Genomic DNA, 13121 nt, shown 5'->3' with positions numbered 1-13121 from the left:
TCGGCTGCTGCCACGGCTGCTGCTGCTGCTTCGGCTGCTGCAACTGCTGCTGCTGCTGCTGCTGCGGCGGCGGCGGCGGCGGCGTTGAAACACTCGAGGGGATGAACTCTGGCGCCTGCAGTGCTTTTTCTTTCCAGTTATCTGAAGATTTTGATTGAGGCTGGAAGGTTCCAGCAGCAGCAACAGCAGAAGAAGCTGGAGCTGGCGCTGCTGACATAGTCGAGGGGATGAACTCTGGTGCCTGCAGTGCTTTTTCTTTCCAACTATCTGGAGCAGCAGTAGCAGCAGCAGCAGCTGCTGCTGCTGCAGCAGCAGCGTCATCACCCGGTTTATGCGCAGGAGAGGAGGGGCGAGCATGGGGCTGACGGGTTATTCCATGCCCCTGCGGCTGCTGCTGCTGATGATGATGATGATGGTGGTGATGATGATGATGCTGCTGCGAGCCCCACTGCTGCTGCTGCTGCTGGGGCTGCTGAGGCGGCTTCGGCGCCGGCGTCGTTGATGAAGTCGAGGGGATGAACTCTGGTGCGTGCACTGCTCTTTCTGTCCAACTCTCTGCCGATTTTGACTGAGGCGGGAAGGGTCCAGCAGCAGCAGCAGCGTCATCACTCGGTTGTTGCACAAGAGAGGAGGGGGGAGTATGAGGCTGTTGTTGTGGCATTCCATGCCCCTGCCCCTGCTGCTGCTGCTGCTGCTGCTGCATTAGATGACCATCTGCCCCCTTCGGCATCAGCATCAAACGCTGCTGCTCGCACTTCAGACGATGTGCGAGGCGTTCTTCTCTGGCTTGCTTCCTCGCCTGTCTCCTATCTGCTGCAGTTCTGCTTCCTCTTTTTGCTGCTTCTATTCGTTTATGGAGTCTTGCATATCTGTCCCTCAGCCTTTTTAACTCTAAGCCTGTTCTTTCAGTTGCAGGAAGAACAGTAACAGTATAATCCTGATGATAGAATAAGCCTAAGTACCCTACACTGTCTTCAATAAGAAGATACCATTCCCAAACAAGGTGATCAGCTTGCAGCCGCTTTCTTCGTGCATGTCTCGAGTGTGATGCTGCATGTCTTATAGCTGTACAGACATCTTTATATACACCAACATTAGGGCTACTCCATCCTTCTAAAGCTCTTAAAGACTTTGTTGCTGCTCGTAGGGTCGTTTGCATCAAAGCAGAGTCTTCAACAAGACGTCGCGTTAGCGCATCTCTTGGTATGTCCACAGTCTCAGGAGGCTGCTCCAGCATCTGCAGCACCGTCAGCATCTCTCCTGCTCTCTTCCCTGGCTTAGTATCTTTTCCTTTCGTCACTATTATATCTGTAAACGCTTCCCGCCCTATCGTAACAATCTTTCTGAGCGTTGCTCTTCTTTTTTCTTCGACATCTTGGTGTCTATATACGCCAAGAAAGAAAAACTCCTGACATATCATAGATAATACTAAAGCAAGAACAACTAAACAGTTTCCTGAATCTAATAGGGGAATCGTGGCTGCTGCTGTTTCCATTAATTCAAGAAGAGCATCTAAAGCTGCATGTGCTGAAGCAACTGCATTTTTATCCGTTATTTCGATTGAAATGTTATCTGCTCTTCTTTTTGGTGGTGTTTTCTTTCGTTTTTCTTCAGGCAATGGTTCTTTTCCCTCTTTTCCTTCTTCTCCTTCTTCTTCATCATCTTCATCATCATCTTCATCTTCATCATCTTCCTCGTCTTCATCGTCTTCTTCGTCTTCGTAATCTTCTGCTGTTGCAGCTGCTGCTGCTCCCTCTTCTTCTGCTGATGCTGCGGCTGCTGCTTCTGCCTCTGCTTCTTCTGCGGCAGCTGCTGCTGCTGCTGCTGCTGCTGCCTCTTCTTCTTCTGCGGCTGCTGCTGCTGCTGCTGCTGCCGGTGATGGGGCTTCTGCTTCTCCCACAGCTTGACTTCCGCCTACGTTGCATGCATTTTCTTCTTCGTTTTCTGCTAGTCTCCTAGGAAAAGAAGCAAAAGAAATAGCTATTCGCTGCTGCCGCTGCTGCTGCTGCAGCAGCAGCATCGCGCAGCGGGAAACGATATAGACAACGGCAGCAAAACAAATCAGTGCAGCAGCACCAACTCTAAGCACAACTGCATGCTGCTGCTTCTGCCTCCTCTTTCTTCTCCTAGAATGTGCAGCAGAACCAAAAGAAGTAGAGGGAAAAGAAGGAGAATCAGCAGCAGCAGCGGCAGCTGCAGCAGCAGCAGAAGCAACAGAAGGCGAAGAGTGAGGAGGAACAGTAATCCCTTGCAAATCAAAAGAGACAGGGAATTGTCTCTGCATGGGTCGAGTAGTTGCTGCTGCTGTACTCTGACTTGCTGCTGCTGCTGCTGCTGTTTCTGTCGCTGCTGCTGCTGTTGCGGCTGGCATTGCTGCTGCTGCCGCTGCAGCAAATAAAAGGAAGCAGAGCCGCAAAGGAAAAGGGCAGCGGTGACGAATCCCCCTGGTGCCTATGCAGGGGGCATCAGCAGGAGCAGGTGTTGCTGTTGCTGCTGCAGCAGCAGCTGTTGCTGTTGCTGGTGCAGCAGCAGCTGCTGCTGTTGCTGGTGCTGCAGCATCAGCATCAGCAGCAGCAGCAGCACTCAGTCTGCTAGAGATGCAGAAGTCGTACTGCTGCTCTTTTTTTGTGTTTGCTTCTGTTGTCTTTCCCCGCATTCGAAGCTGAATAGAAAGAAGAAGAAAGACAAAAAAGAAGAAACAGAATAATAGAGCAGCGGCAGCAGCAGCAACAATAACAATCAATAGCAGTAACAGATGCTGCTGTTGTCTCCAAACAAATAAACAAGCAATCATACATGCAAAGAAGAAGAAGAAGAAGAAGAAGAAGAAGAAGAAGAAGGATAAGAAGACGAGGAAGGAGAGTATAAAAACACCAAGAACTAACCTTCTGTTTCAGCAACTGTAGCTGCTGCTTCAGCAACAGCAGCAACAACTGCTGTTGCCGCTGCTGGAGCTACTGCTGGTTCTTCTGCTACTGGTTCTCCCAGCAGCTGTATACCTGCTATGGAGTAATTACTAGAATTGCTGCTGCTGATGCATGCACGTTACTACGTGCCTTTCCTCAAACTTCAATCGTGCTGTTGCTGCTACTGTTGCTGGTGGTTTCTAGCCTTTGCTGCAGATAAAACACCGCTAAGAAGGGAGCAGCAGCAGCAGCATGTAAGCAAGAAGAAGAAGAATAAATATTAGTATACTATACTTACTAGGGCCTCAAAACAAGCAAATGAAAACAAAACAATAGTAAGCCTCCAGAGCGAGGAGTCTAGAGCAGCATTTTCTTAAATTTCAGCAACATTTAAGCGTTAGCAAACACTGAAAATAAAAAACAAAAGGAAAAAAATGTTCTACGTGCGTCGTTCACCTTCTGCCCGAGGTGCTGCTGCTGCCGCTGGTCCTGCTGCTGCTGCTGCTGCTGTTGTTGCTGCTGCTGCTCCTTGACTTCTCCTCCTCAACGTAGAAGGCACTATAAACCCTGCTCAACAAGCTGTAATTAATTATAATTTGATTATATGTATCATTAGTATTATGAATTTTCATTTGTTATTTACTGATTTTTTATATCTGCAGCAGCAGCAGCAGCAGCTGCGTAAGCGGCTGACGATCACGATCCTGTGCACCGATGGTGTCTCTTCGCTCTGTGTGTTCGTTTGTGTGTTTGTTTATATTTATTTCCTTGTGTTTACTTTGTTTCGTTTAACAAAAAGAGAAGAAGAAACTGTTTTCTTCGGTGTATCTCGAACTGTATAAATATACAAAGAAAAATGCTGCTTTGCACCGAACCTAGTAGCAACAGCAGCAGCAGCAGTAGATGTTCTCCTGCTGCTGTGCTGTTGTCGCTCGTATCCATATGCAGCACCAGCAGTCTGCTGGTGCTGCTGCTGCTGCCGGTCTTGTGCGTGTACTACATGCAACAAGAAAAAGTTTCCTCTCGTTTTGCATATCGCTTGAGTGTGTGGGGTTGCTGCTGCAGCAGCAGCAGCAGCAGCAGCAACAGCATCAGCAGCAGTTTCGAGAGAGACTAGAAGTATGCCACGTCATTCTCTTCTGTTTATTCATTTCTTGATTCTTACTTTTGTTCTATTTCTTTTATTTTATTTTTTATATTTTAATTTCTTTTTAAGTCCCTTTAATCTTTTTCTCCCCTTCATCTCCTCCGTTTCCTCTATCGATCTTCTGTATATACGCCTAAGCCTTCTGTCTCTTCTTGTTCTCTTAATTAATTAATTAATTAAATTACTGCATTTATTTAATATATTTAACCTCCCTTACCTCTCATTTCTTTTATTTTCTTGTATCTCGTTCATCTTCTTTATCTTCTCTAATTCTTTTATATTATATTTTCTTTCTTCTTTTTGTCTCTCTGATATCTTTTTTCTCTTTTCTTTATTTTCTTTATTTTCTCATCTTGTTTGTCTTCCTTTATTATTTCTTTCTTTAATGTTATATCCTTTGAATATCTTTTTGTCTTCTCTTTCTTGTATATTTTTCCCTTATGTTCTTTCTCTCTCTCTCTCTCTCCTTCGGTTTGTCTTCTTTATTGATTTTTTATCTATTACTTTTAATATTTGCCTTCTTCTAACTTCAAAGAAGACACAGAGAAAAACAAAAAGAAAAACAAAGAGAAAAACACAAAGAAAAAGAAAGAGAAAGAAAACGATAAAAAGAAAGAGATAAAGATAAACAGAAAGATAAAAATGAAAATAAAAAGGAGGATAAAGATGAATATATATATGAAAAGAAAAAGAAAAACAGAAAAATATATGAAGATGTGCGAATATAACAAAGACAAAAAAGAATTACAGGAAATAGCAAGCAAATAAATAAAATAAATAAATACAAAAAATAACAAATGAACAAATACAACAAATAAAACAAATAAACAAACAAAACAAAGCAATAAACAAACAAATGATGTTCTTGCTGCTGATATTGATGCTGCTCTTGCTGCTGTTTGTGTTTTATTACTTTTCTTCCTCTTCTATTCTTTTGTTTATTTTCTCGTTGTTTTTATTCTCTATTTATATTTTATTCTTTAATGCTTATTCTTTATTGTTATTCTTCAAGGTCTTTTCTTTATTCTCATTACTGATTCTTCATACTTTATTCGCTAATGCTTATTATTTAGTATATATTGTTTGCTGTTTATTTATTTACTATTTATTATTTAGTTTTTATTACTTATCTACCATTTATATATAATATATTACTTATTATTTAGTTAGTTATTATTTATTATTTATGGATAATCTATTTTTTACTTACATATTATTTATTTATTATATTTATTACCTATTACTTAGTTATTTACTATCTATTATCTATCTATTTATTATTTATTATCCATTATTTAATTATTTATTTTTTATTACTTATTATTTTCTTATTTATTATCTACCTTTTATTTATTTATTTATTTATTTATTTATTATTTGTTATCCATTGTTCTGTTATCTATTATCTATTATTTATTACTGGGTTTTAAATGCATTATTACTTGTTTATTACTCATTATTTATTATTTAGTTATGCATTAGTTATTGTTATTTATTAGTTAAGATTATTTGTTTATTTATACAGTATTTAGCTATTTATCGCTCATTATTTATGTATTCAATACCTACAATTTAGCATTTATTATTTATTTTTACTTATTACTTACTGTTTATTTATTTCTTATTTATTACTTATTACTTATTATGTACTATATAGCATTAATTATTTATTATCCATTATTTATTTATTTATTATTTTTTTACTTATTTATTTTCTATGTAGTCATCTACTATTTATTATCTACTGTTTTTTATTATTTATTTATTTGTTCATTATTTGTTCTTATTTTTTATTACATATTCTTTATTTATTTATTATTTATTATTTATTATCCTGTTATTTATTATTTGTTATTTATTCTTTTTTACGTACTGTCTATTCATTTATCATTTACTATTTATTAGATTCATTTTTTATTTTATTAAGCAGAAGGGCGGGGAAATAAATAAAAAAATATGGTTTAAATATAGTTATTTCCTGATTATTAAGCTGGCTGTTTTATTTGTGTATTTATTTAATTGTGTATTTATCTATTTACGAGCATATTTATATTTACCTGTTTATTTATTTGTTCCTTTTTCTTGAGTAGCTATATATTTATTCGTTTATTTCTTCTGTTTTATTTATTTTTTATTTATTTATTTGCTTGGTTGTTTATTTATATAAATAAAATATACAATTATATATTTATTCAGTCATTTATTTGCTGATATGTTGCTTATTCATTTGTATACTATTTATTTATTTATTTATTTGTCTATTAATATATTTTCTATTTTAAATAATTTGTATGGAACTAAGTAACTCTTGATCGGTATTATTATTTTTTGTCGGAGGGAAGAAAAGTTTGTTTTAAATAAATAAAGAAAAGAATATCTTTTCTTTATTTATCTAATAAACATAAATACACTTACATATAAACATATCCACACGTCGGTAAATCTACATGCATGCATGCATGCATGCAGCAGCATACTATTATATTTAATTATATTTATTATTTGTTATCTAATATACAACGAAGAAGAAGAATATATACCAACACAACACAAGAGAGACTAAAACAGCTAGAAACATTCAAAATACAATAAAATAAGGTAAACATAAATACAGCACAACGCAGCAAAGTAAAATAAAGAACAAACAAACAAGCACACCAACAACAAAATAATGAAATAAAAAGCAAACAAAACAAATAAAATAAATATAAAACAAGCCTAAGGGGGTATATAGCCCTAATAAACACTATACAGCAAATGCATCGGAAGCATATAAATAATGCTGCTGCGTCTGAACATGCATAAAACACAACAGACATATACCTGTTGCTGCTGCTGCTGTTGCAGCAGCAGCAGCAGCAATAACAACAAACGCAACGGATTAGAGAATAATAAAAACAGAGGCAGCAAAGGCGAGAAAATATCCTTTTTCTCTCAGCAGTGCAGCGCGTGCATGCGGGACCTTTTCTATCTCCTGCTGCTGCTGCTGCTGCTGCAGTTGCTCCTGCAGGCGCTCTTGCTGCATCCATGTCCCTGTATTTGCCGGTGTTGTATTATTTCTGCTGCATTTGCAACATTTGATGCTGCTGCTGCAGCATTTGCTGCTGCATTTGCAGCATTTGACGCTGCGTTTGCAGCATTTGATGCTGCGTTTGGAGCATTTGATGCTGCGTTTGCAGCATTTGACGCTGCGTTTGCAGTGTTTGATGCTGTGTTTGCATCATTTGATGCTGCGTTTGCAGCATTTGATGCTGTGTTTGCATCATTTGATGCTGCGTTTGCAGCATGTGATGCTGCATTTGCAGCATTTGATGCTGCATTTGCAGCATTTGATGCTGCTGCTGCAGCATTCGTCGGTGCTGTTGCTGCAGCATGCTTCTGCTGCAGCGACAGTAGAAGAAGAAGCATATTAAACAAATGCACATAGATAAAGCCCTTACAAGTTCTTCTCTCTACCGTTTTTATTTTATTTTTTAAACTTATTCTTGTCGTACAGTGAAGCATAAACCTCAATAGATAATTGTTCCTTATCTCTTGTTGCTCTCCTTCTCACAACAGCGAGAAACAGCAGACACCATATAATGCTGCTGCTGCTGCTTCTGCACCTGCACCTGCTGCTGCTGCTCCTGCTTTTGCTGCGGTTGCTGCTGCAGTACTTGCTGCTGCTGCAGCCTTTGCTGCTGCAAATGAGTGCGTATTTACTGCGAGTGTTTTTCTTTTTCTTCCTTTTCCTTTTCCTTTTCTTCTTTTTCTTCGTTTTCTTCGTTTTCGTTGTCTTCATTTTGAGTATCAAGTGTAACAAAAAACGGATAGGGAAGTCGTCTAGGTGATTTCGTTGGAGGGAGAGGCCGCCGAGGATGTTTTGCTTCATGACCTGCTGCTGCTCCTGCAGCAGCACCAGTAGCAGCCTCGGCAGCTGCAACACCAGGAGTACCAGGAGCAGCAAAAGGAATACCAGGAGCAGCAGAAGGAGTACCAGGAACAGCAAAAGGAGTACCAAGAGTAGCAAAAGCAACAAAAGGAATACCGGGAGCAGCAAAAGGTAATGCGGAATCAGAAGAAGTAAACGAAGAAGCAGCAGAAGCAAATGAAGAAGCAGCAGAAGCGAATGAAGAAGCAGCAGTAGCAAATGCAGTAGAAGCAGAACCAAATGAAGAAGCAGCAGAAAAATATGGGGAAGGAGGAGAAGGAAACTGCCCAACAGGGAAGTGAAAAACAGAAGGTGATGAAAACACAGGATAAGGCGAAGGAAATCGAGGAGAAGTAAATGGAGGAGGAGACTGAGGGACAGGCATCGAAAACGAAGAAGCTGGAGGAAAAACAAACGAAGGCGAAGGGGGGTATGCAAAGTGAGTAGGGTTAGGGAAAGAAAAAGACGAAGAAGAAGAAGAAGAAGAAAAGTAAAGCAAATCGAACTCAGACGGAGATGCAACACCAGAGAAACCTTCAGGGTAGAAAGAAGATGATGAAGAAGTACTAGAAGCAGCAGCAGCAGCAGCAGCAGCAGAACCAGCAGCAGCAGCAGCAGCAGCAGTAGCAAAGGAAGCAGCAGCAGCAGCAGCAGCAGCAGCACCAGCAGCAGCAACACCAGCAGCGGATCTATTAAAGAAAGCATATAGAGCAGAACTTGCATCTGTACCAGGATAAAATACATCATCATCAAAATCATAATCGTAGTCACTTTCACTATCAGTATCATTATCTTCTACATCTGCATCTCTGGAAGAAGAAGTAGAAGAAGAAGAAGAGAGAGAGAAAGAGGGAAAAGAAAAAGAAGAAGAAGAGGAAGAAGAAGAGGAAGAAGCAGAAGAAGAGGAAGAAGAAGAAGAAGAAGAAGAAGAAGAAGAAGAAGACGGCAAACGATAAGACTCATAAAGGGGTGGAGAGCTAGAAGAAAAACGCTCAGTTGGAGATGGTGGGTAAAAGACAGAATCATCATCAAAATCATCATCTACGTCTGCTGCTGCTGTACTGCCGCTTTCTGAATAAAGAACAGCAGCAACAGCAGAAGATGCTGCAGCAGCAGCATCTGATAGTGCTGCAGCTTCTCTCTCATGTGCATCAGTGAGGAGGCCCTTCCCATACCGATCCAGCACCTCCCTAAGCCTCTCCTGCTGCTGCTGCTGCTGCTGCTGCTGCTGCTGTTGCTGCTCTTGAGCATGGTGCCCCGTAACATTACTTCGTACTGCAAGAAGTTCCTTCACTTGCCTCCTCGTCGAAGAAACAGTTAAGTTGTGAACAGGAGGAATGCCAGCAGACGAACTAAACGGGTCGCAGCCTGCTATCTCTTCAACATGTCTAATACCAGTAGAAAATATACCCTGCAGCATTATCTGCTCTAGTCTTACTTGCATCAATCCTCCTACAATACGCAAACATAGATCTACATCTTCTTGAGGAGGAAAACTAGGAAAAGTAAAAGAAGAAGAAGAAGAGGGAGAAGAAGAAGAAGAAGAGGAAGAGGAAGAAGAAGGAAAGCGAGGAAAGTGAAATGAAAATGTAGGAGAGGCATCGGGGGCTAAGGTGAGAGAAAGCTGTCGCATAGTCCACGTTACTTCTGAAACGCACATTCTACCGACAGTTGCAGCACCAAACAGAATATCAGCGGCGGTCAGAGTGCGCCTGCGGCGCTTGGCACCCTTGGTTCCCCTCTTTCTGGTCTTGCTGCCCTTGCTGCTGCTGCTGCTGCTGCTGCTGCTGCTGCTGCTGCTGCTGCTGTCATACCCACTTGGTCTGGATGTACCGTGCCGCCGCAGCAGCAGCAGCGGCACACTCGCACTGCGCCCGCTTGCTGCTGCTGCTGCTCCTCTTTCAGAGGGCCCCAAAAGCACTACAGGTGTTGGTGGAGGCCAGCCACGACCCGGCAGAAACCCTGGAAAATGCTGCGGCTGCTGCACTAAGAAAGGCTGCGCGTGAGGCGGCAGCAGCATCCCTGGAGGCAGCAGCACCCCTGGCTGCATCCATCCCTGTGGCGGCATCCATGCCGGCACCTGTGGCGGCAGCACCAGCGTCGGCTGCGCCGGCCCAGGGTGCGGCTCCAGAGTTACTGTCGGCTGCAGCACAGGCTGCTGTAGCTGCGGCAGCTCTAGCTCCTCCGGCTGCTGCTCCTGCTCCGGCAGCGGCGTCTGCTGCGGCAGCGCAGTGTCCTGCTGTTGCAGCAGAGGCACCGGCGTCTGCGGCGGCACCAGCCCTTGCTGCTGCTGCAGCATCTGCTGCTGCAGCATCTGCTGCTGCAGCATCTGCTGTGGCTGTAAATATTGTCCCCAGAAAGGAGTAGCAGCACCTGCTGCTGGTGGATAATAACTCAAGAATTGCTGTTGTGCTACAGCAGTTGCAACAGCAGCAACAGTTGCTGCTGCCCCTGCTTCCTCTTGAGACGGCTCCGTCCATGAAGTACGCGTCGTCCATAGTGCTGGTGATTTACCTGTTAAGGCCCCTAAGAAAAGCAGCGCCTGCGTGGCGCTGCTGCTGTTGTCCTTGCTGCTGCTGCTACCATTCAGGTCTTCGTCCCACAATCCGATGTTGCAGCCCGCCTTCATCAGCTCCAGACTCCCCTGCTGTAGAAGTGCAGTAGCTAGGTCGTGTACCTTCCTCTTCGTTGCAGATGCTACGTGTAGGCTTCCTGCTGCTGCCGCTGCTGCTATTGTGGACAGCTCCATTCCAGCAATCTTCAGCAGCATCTCCGCAAGAGAAGCACGGTCACAATCCCGTAGGTGCTGCATTAGTTGTCTTCCTGTCTCCCACATATCCATTAACTCCCTTAAAAAGTAGTCTACTCTTTGCTGTGCTGCTACTCTTGCTGCTACTGCTGCTGTGTCTAGTGACACCCGTGCAGGTCCCGCCTCCGCTGCTGCTCCGTCTGCTGTTTCTCCGTCTGCTGCTGCTTCGTCTGCTCCTCCTTCTGCTCCTGCTGCTCCTTCCTGCGCTGTTGCTGGAGCTGCTGCTGCTGGATCTGGTGGTCCTTCGCCTCCTGCTGCTGCTCCTACTTCTGCTCCTGCTCCTTCTGCTAGATCTTCTGGTATAGGAGGGAGTGGTTCGTTTGGTGCTGTTGCTGTTGCTTCTGTTTCAGGTGCTGTGTCAGTCTCTGCCTCAGCTCCGTCTGCTGCTTCTTCTTTTCCTGTTGCTGCTGTTGCTGGTTCTCCTTCTGTCTCGTTTTCTTCTGCTCCTGCTCCTCCTTCAGGCGCGTCTTCACCTTGTGTCTCTGGTGCTGCAGTTGCCGCTGTTGCTGCTGTTTCTGGTTCTGGTGGTTCTGTCTCCGATCCTGCCTCTGCTGTTGAATCTGCTTCTGCTGCTCCAGCTGCCGCTGCAGCAGCAGCACCAGCAGCAGCTTCATGAGGGGGCCCATCTCCCTCGCATTTATCCCAGGGCTTTTCAGAATCTGCGAGTCTGCGGAGGTGCCTAGACACCCGAGAATGTTTAATTCGGAAGCCGCACATTAAAAGAAGAAAGACAAGAGAAGAAACAGCAAATAAAGACAATAAAACTGTGCGGCGCAGCTGTGCCGGAGTATTGAAAGAATGAGAAAGAGCTGCATTCATAGGCTCTCCCTCCTTATCAAGAAGATTTTCATTCAAAGGAAATGTCTCTGGAGTATTGTCTTTGTCTGAGACCCCTGCATAAAAGAGTTGCTGATCTTGCTGGGGACCTGAGGGAGATGCACGAGGTGTAGACTGCATCTCTCCTCCTATTGATGCTGCTGATGCTGGCGACAATGGTGACGTTGCAGCAGCAGCTGTTGCTGCTGCTGCAGGATATACCGGAGCAGCAAAGAAGAAGATTAACAATAATAATACTGATGACGAAAAGATTCGTGCACAGCCGCCCTTTGAGTTTGGGGGCTCTTTAAATCGGCTGCACTTCTTAAAGTGCATTGTTTAAAGTAGAAAGGAGACGATCCCCACAAGACGATCTCATAAAAAAACGATCCAGGAAGTGGCGATCCCCAAAAAACGATCCCAGAAAAAAAAAAGATCCCGGAGGAGTCGATCCCCACAAGACGATCCCGGAAAAAAAAACGATCCCGGGGGAGAATATCCCAGAAAAATCGATCCTAGAGGAGACTATCCCAAAGGAAACGATACTAGAAAAAAAACGATCCAGGAGGAGACGATCCCCACGAGAACGTGCTCAGAGACTGCGATTTCAGAAAATCGCTGAGTAGCAGCAACCTTCTATTGTGCCTCAGCATAAAATTTTGTTGTTGCCGAGGACCTTTAAACATAGAAAGAAAAGAAGAAACAACAAGTAAGCACGCCCAAAGAAATGCACGAATAGGCAGCACGACAGCTGTATAGCTGCTGCTGTTGCTGTAGATGCTGTTGCTGCTGCTGCTGTTACACAGGCGGACCGCTCGTCCGTGCGTGCCAGGAGGAGACTCCCCAAGAGCAGCAGCAGCAACAGCAGCAGCAGCAACAGCAGCAACAACAACAACAGCAGAAATAGAAACAACAGCAGAAAATCTCACCTCCCACTTTCGTTGTCAATGAAAATAACAAGCTGCTGCTGAAGCTGGTCCTGCTGCGGCTGCTGATGCTGCTGCTGCTGCTGCTGGGCGTCTCCTTCTCAACGTAGTAGGCGCTATGAAAAGGCTGCAACGAGATCAAATTAATTACAGTTTGATTATCTTTGTTATTATTATGAATTTCGTTTATTATGTACTGATTCTTTATATCTGCTGCGGCTGCAATAGCAACAGCAGCAGCAGCGGCAGCAGCACACGATCACGATCCTGTGCACCGATAGTGTCTCTTTGCTGTGTTTGTTTGTTTGTTCGTTTGTTTGTATTTATTTTCCCTTGTTTACTTTGTTTCCACTAATAAAAGAGAAGAAGCAGCCGTTTTCTTCGCTGTATCTCGCACAATATAAACGTGCAAGGAAAAATGCTGCTTAGCATATACACCAAACCTAGCAGCAACAGCAGCAACAGCAGCAACAGCAGCAACAGCAGCAACAGCAGCAGCAGTAGCTGTTCAGCTGCTGCTGCTGTGCGGTTGTCTCTCTTATCCATTTGAAGCAGCAGCAGTCTGCTGCTGCTGTTGCTGCTGCTGTTCTTGTGCCTGTATTGCATG

The 13121-nt window shown here is 43.4% G+C and overlaps 2 protein-coding genes across 2 annotated transcripts in view; both read right to left on the bottom strand.

Moving 5' to 3' along the window:
* The window catches only part of EAH_00028950 (hypothetical protein), a gene marked incomplete at both ends in the record, with an annotated part of 4043 nt that extends 1387 nt beyond the window's left edge, over positions 1–2656 (bottom strand). The window contains one exon of the mRNA XM_013396270.1: positions 92–2656. Within this exon, the coding sequence (XP_013251724.1) occupies positions 92–2656 (2565 nt within the window). The remainder of the gene's footprint in view (positions 1–91) is intronic.
* Positions 2657–7751: 5095 nt separating this feature from the next.
* Positions 7752–11729, bottom strand: EAH_00028940 (hypothetical protein, conserved; the record flags this gene model as incomplete). Its single annotated transcript, XM_013396269.1, has 1 exon — positions 7752–11729. One exon carries the CDS (start codon positions 11727–11729, stop codon positions 7752–7754), a length of 3978 nt encoding a protein of 1325 aa, XP_013251723.1.
* Positions 11730–13121: the final 1392 nt, after the last annotated feature.

The sequence above is a fragment of the Eimeria acervulina genome, genomic scaffold (assembly GCF_000499425.1).
Source record: "Eimeria acervulina Houghton genomic scaffold, Eah_scaff257, whole genome shotgun sequence".
Lineage (NCBI taxonomy): Eukaryota > Apicomplexa > Conoidasida > Eucoccidiorida > Eimeriidae > Eimeria > Eimeria acervulina.
Note: the sequence above shows the minus strand (reverse complement) of the source record. Positions and strands in the feature narration are given on the sequence as shown.